General features: G+C 37.0%; 1 protein-coding gene across 1 annotated transcript in view; it reads right to left on the bottom strand.

Annotated features, from left to right (window-relative positions):
- Positions 1 to 7,417, bottom strand: part of PRTFDC1 (phosphoribosyl transferase domain containing 1) — a gene marked incomplete at its 5' end in the record, with an annotated part of 40,429 nt that overhangs the window by 14,031 nt on the left and 18,981 nt on the right. Inside the window, one exon of the mRNA XM_009695868.1 lies at positions 5,601 to 5,666. Coding sequence (XP_009694170.1) covers positions 5,601 to 5,666 — 66 coding nt within the window. The remainder of the gene's footprint in view (positions 1 to 5,600; positions 5,667 to 7,417) is intronic.

Raw genomic sequence — 7,417 nt, 5'->3', positions numbered from 1 at the left:
ATTCCTGAAAGGACAGATAGCATATCTCAAAACCATTATTTTTTTAGACACTCAATTTGGTCAGTGTCAGCTGCTGATGGGAGCAACTTGGTTAGTGTGTTAAGAGTCTACATATACAGACTCCAGCTACTTAAAGTCTGTAAAACTAGTTCAATATCTCCAAGAGTTAACAGAGTGGGGGACATAATGGAGGGTACGATGATATGCTTTCACTGATGTTTTGTTCTTAGAGCTCATTGTGTTGAATGCTGTACACACATGTGTTCTGCTTGCAGCCATCTTTACAGTATGCTTCTGTTGTGCGTAAGAAGTAGAGCAAATTACCATAATCAATCTCAAGGTAATACAGGAATGGATCACTGTCTCCATTCTCTTACTTGAAGGAAAAAGTATAATTTTCTGATCATCTGGAATTGGAAGAGGATTTTCTGGACACAGGTGAAATCAACAGAATTATGAACACATATGATGTAGAAGCAGACAGACAGTGGGTGAGCAGAGCCCATGTGGAAAATGGGATAGGCAGGCTGGGAAGTTTTCTTTGTACTCTCCTTCCTCCAGAACAACAACAAAAAAAGAAAATAATGATGAACAGTAGAACAGATTACCTAAGAAGGAAGTGCAAAGAAAGGTGGTTGGCTTTGAGGAAGAAAAAAAATAGTGTCTTTTGCTGTAGAAAAAGCAGTTAAGGGTGGCAACTGTCAGAAGAGTAGAGAGTATAAAATCTGATTAAGAAAAAACGCAGAACAACAAAAGTGACTAAAGATGGCAGTTAAGTAGAGGTACTGAAGATGGGGAATGCTTCAAGAACATAAAATCAAACTTTGAAAAGAAGAAAAAGGCAAGGCTGCACATCGGATAGGAATATAGTAAGATGTTGAGATGAGTGAAGGACATGATGACTGCAGAACTGTATAGGGGATTTTCCTTACCTTTACTGTCATATAAATAGTCTCTCATGTACATAAATGTTCTAAAGAGAATGCCATTATTTTTTCTGCAAATTTATGGCATTATTCTAGAAAGGAATGCATACAGGGAGAGAAAGCACAACCTTAGTCAAGGCAGTGAATACTGAAGGAGAAAAAAACCAATAAATATAGAACCAAGAGAATTCTGACAAAGAAACTCGGAATGGTGAAGGAAAGGACAATATGTATTTTAAATCTAGAGAATAAAACTTTGTATTACACAGCTGTCACATGTATGGTTTATTAAATACTGAAATGCTAACATATTTAGAAGAATGCTAGAGAAACAGCTCTCAGAACTGTTGTTAGAACCTATGACATGCAGAGACAATGATTCAGTAAAATAAGAGAAGAAATGAGAGGCATAAGAAAGTGAGATTGCATTATGTTTCTGGAACATCTTCCCATATGACAAGTGGGGCAAGAAAATGGTAGGCAGTGGATAAATTGATTTAGGTGAGACATATAAAGGACGTTTGGAGATTTTACAGCACAAATCCTGCCAGAGGGAAGTGAGGAGTGCTGCATGGTGAGTATCTTCCTCTGAGTGAAACCTCTTTTTGATATGAGCTGATCAGTTGTTTTAGGAGAGCATCAGAGTAGTGACAGAGTGCTCAAGCTAATGCAATGAAGTGCAGAGAGAATGCAAGACATTAACTATTAAGTTTCTTTTTTTCTTGATTGCTATTTATTACCTTCTACACTTCCCTGAAAATGCCAAAACCACTGGCTGTCAACTAGATGTACTTAATATGAACAAGGATAATAGTCCTTCATAAGGAACATGAGCATTGATCCATATTACAGACAGATGGAATATCAGAAATTCACTGGCTCCATAATTGTATCATACTAACTACATAACTACTTTATTTTAATTAGAAGTTCTTATTAACCTAACAAATAAGAATGATTAATTTTGTTCACATTCAATGTTATGTAGAAATAATGATAATGACAAAAGTGTATGGATCTAATTTTGACGTCAAATACATTATACAACTGTAATAAGTACTTACATGCAAAATGATATAAACTCTAAGTTTGTGATTTTGTCTAACTTGTCTTATTTCCAAGGAGACAAGTCAAAGTGGTATAGGAGCTTTTTTGAAAGGTTACAGGACATATTACATATGGAGTGACATGCAGAATGATTCCTGTCAGTACAGACTTTGGACTACATAATCAGCTCCAAAGCTCTTGGGACAAAATATACACACATAGAAGTATAAGAGGTAAATGGCAGTGGTAACTCACAACTCTGGTACAGCTGAATTTACTGAAGTTTCTATGTTTTTAAATTTACTTTGTTTAAATGTCACAAATACTTTAAAATATGTTACGAATTTTTACAGTATTATGCAGTCTGATTACAGTATTAATACTAAACAGGGCTATATTATTTGTTCTTTCACCTCATCTACATACATTTTCATAGCCATCTTGCTTTGAAACAGTGGCTCTAGTTTTCTGGACAGCTATTAATTATCTCCCCATTTTCAAAATTTATTCCTCTTTACAAACATTAATGATAACTTTTACCCAAATGAGTATTTCAGCTTTAAAGTAATTGAAAACTAAGCAGCTATGTAACTATGAAATCAGCTACTGACAAATTTTACATTCACCACTTACATCATTAAAGGAGAGATTTTGAAATTTTTTTTCTGCATAGAAATGAATAGTTACAAAGCATTAGAGTCTTAAGCTATATCAGGACTCATTCTTCAAGTACCTTTATTAATGATTCATGCCATGGAAATCTTCATTCTTGCCTCTGTGACCTTCTTCACAGAAGAAGAATTTCAAATTGTGGATAATTTTCTTCAGGTAACAGTTTGGGTCTGTATGCTAGCTCTCCTCTCTCTCATAATATTTCTTTTTTTCATGGTTTGGGTCATTATACATTTTTCCCAGGCTTATAAGTTTTTTATAAACAAAAGCATATTGTAGAGAAGTCCAGAGGAGATATTCTTCCTTCTGAGGAGCTTAACAGCCTTTTTTTAATTAGCTTTTAAATTTTTTTGCTTTCTTTAAGCTTTCTCAGAAGAAAATATTGCTACAGAACAGCATGTTCACCAGTATACTCAGTAATCTTTTTTCCAATAATAAGTAACGCTGGAAATTATTTAGTCATTCACTAAGATTACAGGCTAGCCAAGGTTCCAGGTATTATTACTTAATGAAGAGCACTTTAAGATCAAAATCTCAGAATCTTTTGTCTGCAGGTTTCAAAACTGTTTACACTGTTGATGCTTTTGAACTTTACAGAAACTTAGTGGAACTTGCATTCCGAACCCATGCTGGCACTTTTGAAAACACCTTCAATGATCATTAAATTAATGGGACTTAACCTGGCATAATTTTTCAATATAATTACAATATTTTCTTAATAAGTACTCCAAGCAGGCAGAGGAAGCACCCAGCTTGCTCAAAAGCAGGGAAGTTGAATTCTATCAGTAAATCTTTCACTAATTCACTCAGTGACTTAGAATGGTTACTAAAACCAGCAGTTTTAAAAGCCAGCAGCTAAACTAAGGTACTAAAAAACACTTCAAGGAAAGATTTACATTGACTGTAGGAGGCTCTGAATCAGTCCACAAATGGCTGATTAGTAAAATGTGCTGAATACTTGCACTAATTGCTTAAGTCAACAACAGATGGAAGAGTTGGCATCCATGGACATAAGGCCACTCCTTCATATATCCAACTATAGACGTGTAAGTATGAACATATGAGCTCAAGCTTTGTGTCCCAGCTTTTCAATTAGTAAAATAAGTCTTAAGGAAACCCCATTCTCTCAGAGTGAAAATGCTTTTGAATTATTCATACATCAGCTGTGTCACAGACAGCCACACAGAATCACAGAGTCACAGAACCATCAGGGTTGGAAGGGACCTCTGGAGATCATCTAGTCCAACCCCCTCCGCCAAATACAAACAACCACCAAATGTGCCCTTTCATCAAGTCTGCTGCCCTGGCAGTCCCAGCCCTCCCTTCCTGCTCCACTTCGGCCTCTCCACACCCAACTTCCAGCACTGGGCCCCCTTCCTGATCAGCAACCGCCTCCATTCCCAAAACAGCCCCTTCACACCTACCCAAGATCCCAGCCTCCTTACCCAGCAATTTTAAACTACATTGCTATTCAGTCTTCTCTCCAAGTATCTCATAACCTTCCAACAGCCAAATTTTATGTCCTGTTCCATGCCTGGGAACAGGAGGGCTGTGCCAATGAGAAAAATGTCACTGGGATTGTCAGTATAAGAAAATAATTTACTTCATTTTTGGAAAGAGCAGAACTACTTGGGCTTAAATTTTCCTTCTCTCTCATACACATGTGGACACACACCAATACACAAAAGTCCTGCGAAAGAAAATAATGTTTTGCCCCAGTGAATTCAAATGATACCAGAAAGATTATGTCTGAAACCATTCATCAAGAAAATATGGGACTGGAAAATGGGCAAAGGGAGATGGGCCTGGAAGCTTAGGAAGTGTTTGGACAAATGTTAGGTAAGATGAATAGGTGCACTGCCAGTTCTGCCTGTGAGGTAGAGAAACATATGCAAAATCATCATAGAGAAACAGGTAGCTCCAGTGTTTTAATATTAGAAAGTAGCAAATGAATTAGTATTTCCCAAGAACATGATTAATGCTTTAGTGATAATTTGGAAATAAACACCCTGCAGGAGTATTTAGAAGTGCAAATTGAGGACATAGGTACCACTAAAATATTCTAACACTATTTTTTTCATTTAAGTTCTAGTTGCATCAAAACCTATTTAATATTAAATAGTTAAATTTTTCTCCTCTTTTTCTTGCCTGCTGTATTACAACAAAACATTTATGAGTTTTCTAGTGCTACATTTGAGTGCTTTGAAGAAACTGCTATTACTTAGTGCCAGCTAATAAAAGAGTAACTGCTTGTACAGTACAAATAACAAGATAAGTATTATGTTGCCTTAATGCATAAGTAAAGAATCCATTTCTGATCATTTTCCACATAGACCATTTGCCTAATGAAATCAGCCTGCCTTCCTCTTCAAAGTACTGCTTTGTATTACCATGGTTGGATGAAAATAGCCTTTTCACTGATTCAAACCAGTCTCTTTCAATACCACAACGTGCAAGCACAGTGCAAAGCTAATTCAGTCATACAGCCAGCCTGATATTGAAATAAAAAAATCCCATTTGATTATCTGAGTGAAAGGTTCCACAATTGAACCTTGTGCAGTAAGCAAAGTTGTATTAAATTCCTCATACACAGAATTCAACAGGGATACTCAATGTGTAGTTTGCTTGCATGCACCCGTCAAAAGCAGAAAAAACAAGTCTCCAAGACATAAACAAGCTCAGGGGAAGCATTGCAGCACAAATTTTGCCCACAATCTCACTGACGGTATGTGTATAACTATTGGGAAATCCCTACACTAAGACGCAGGGGCAACATTCTGACCTTTTTGGGCATCTGCAATCTGGAAGGAATGGCATTACAGCAATTTAGTAAGAGATTAATAAATGTATTTGATTCCAGTATTAGTATCTGACAGTCTCTGTGCAAAATTACACAGCTTTTCTCAAGTGTTTTTAGTGGATATATTTCATTTCTTAAATTTAAAATTAACAAACCTTCCCAGTCAGCTTTGAGAGATCATCTCCTCCCATTATCTGCATATCTTGCATAGACTGATCATTCTGAAAGAAGAAAGACCAAACTTTGAAATTGGATATAACTGTATAAAATAAAAGTACAAACATCTTAACTTTTTTTTGATCTTTCACAGTCTTGGTTACCAATATTTTCTAATGCTCCTTAGTACTGCTGTATGACAAAACCACACTCCCATTTGTTCCTGTGACTTCTATCATCTCCTGGTTGTATTTAAGCTAACATCAAGCTCCAGGCCTTACTGAACTAGAAAAAGTTGCGTCTTTCTTTTTAAAATAAATGATGTTCCCTTGCTTGCTATTTCTTAATATGACAAGTGTTGAGTAACGTATTTGTCCCTTTCACAACAGGAGGACAGGAGTATCTCAACACTTGACCAAAGACCTGTAAGCACATTCTTTTTTTGGAACAGTCTTTAGAAACACAGGCAAAATGTACTTACATCTGTCACTCACATAGAGAACTCAGCTATTTTTGAAGAAATTTTTTTTTGGGGAAAAACAGTTTTGCAAAAATTATCACTTGTTATCAAGAATAGTTTCAGCATGTCATACAGTTTCGAGAGTTTTGGTTTTGCTTTTTCAGCTAACTTAAAGATAAAATCCTTGAGACCAATTTCGTAAACTAAAAATACTGCCAATCAGGTTGAAATAAACACAACAGAATAGACTGCTTAGATTTTCCTATTAGAAGAGGTATTTTGGGGGAAAAAAATTGGTAAATTTTTTTTTGATAAATTTGTTTTACAGACATTTCTAGTTGAAATCCATTCTGATGGAAAATTCTCAACCAGCTCTAGTTCAAATTCATTATCAGCAGCACGCAAAGTTAAGGTCACACGAGGGAGACGTATGGAAGCCCTACTTTTAAGGGAAGACAAAAGAGGCCTTAAAGAAGGTATCAAATTAAAAAATACACAGTCATGGCCAGGCTATATGAACTTTCCAGAGAAAGCAAGAGCAAAATAGTTAATGTGGGGGTTTTGCCAAATTGGTGCATGTGTTACTCTAATCTCCCTACCCATAGGAAGACAGCGTTAGTCTAATTTTAATAACTGCAGTACCACAATGTAACACTGTAGTTTACTAGTAACATCGGGAAGCTTTATCATTACAAACTGACAAAAATGCAATACTTGAATACTTTGCTTTTATTTCATAAATCCAGTGCTCTCAAGTCAAATGTTTTCCCACAAATAAATAATGGGACAGCTTAGAAGGTAGGTGAGGACATACTAGGCTGAGGGTTTTATAGTTCTTCTTCCCCTCAAAGAGCAGCACCTGCAGAGGTGGCATGCACGCGCCTACCACGCGGCAGGGCGACAGCTGCGCGCCTGTGCAGAGGGAAACTGCGTCTGCCCGTGCTTCCAGCCCAGGTGGCAGAAACCGTGGCAGAAACCCAGGGACTTCCAAGGCACCTTTGCAGCCACTTCATCAAAAGCAATCTGACAACCCCAGGAGCTATTTGTGGTTCTCTTGGGGATGGATTGTCTAAATTAATACAGCCTCCTTGAGTAACTGTGAGTAAAGGTTGCAGAATTGCCCAGATGACAATTTTTCCAGCTTTGCACACTGCAGACCCACCAAAAGGCTCCCCTTTTACTCAGACTCCACTGCCCAAAAAACTCTCACACCACAGCTTTGTAAGAGGTCCTTAGCAGTCATTGCCTTAAAAGACAGTTTTTAGACCTGCCTTCACTTTTTCTGCACCAGATCTACGAGCTTTAGACCCCTTTTCATTCCACTCTGATTCGTTTCCTGGGAAACAGAGCTAGAGC

The sequence above is a fragment of the Cariama cristata genome, unplaced genomic scaffold, assembly GCF_000690535.1.
Source record: "Cariama cristata isolate BGI_N322 unplaced genomic scaffold, ASM69053v1 scaffold1182, whole genome shotgun sequence".
Lineage (NCBI taxonomy): Eukaryota > Metazoa > Chordata > Aves > Cariamiformes > Cariamidae > Cariama > Cariama cristata.
The sequence above is the reverse complement of the archived record's forward strand: the minus strand, read 5'-3'. Positions and strand labels throughout refer to the sequence as shown.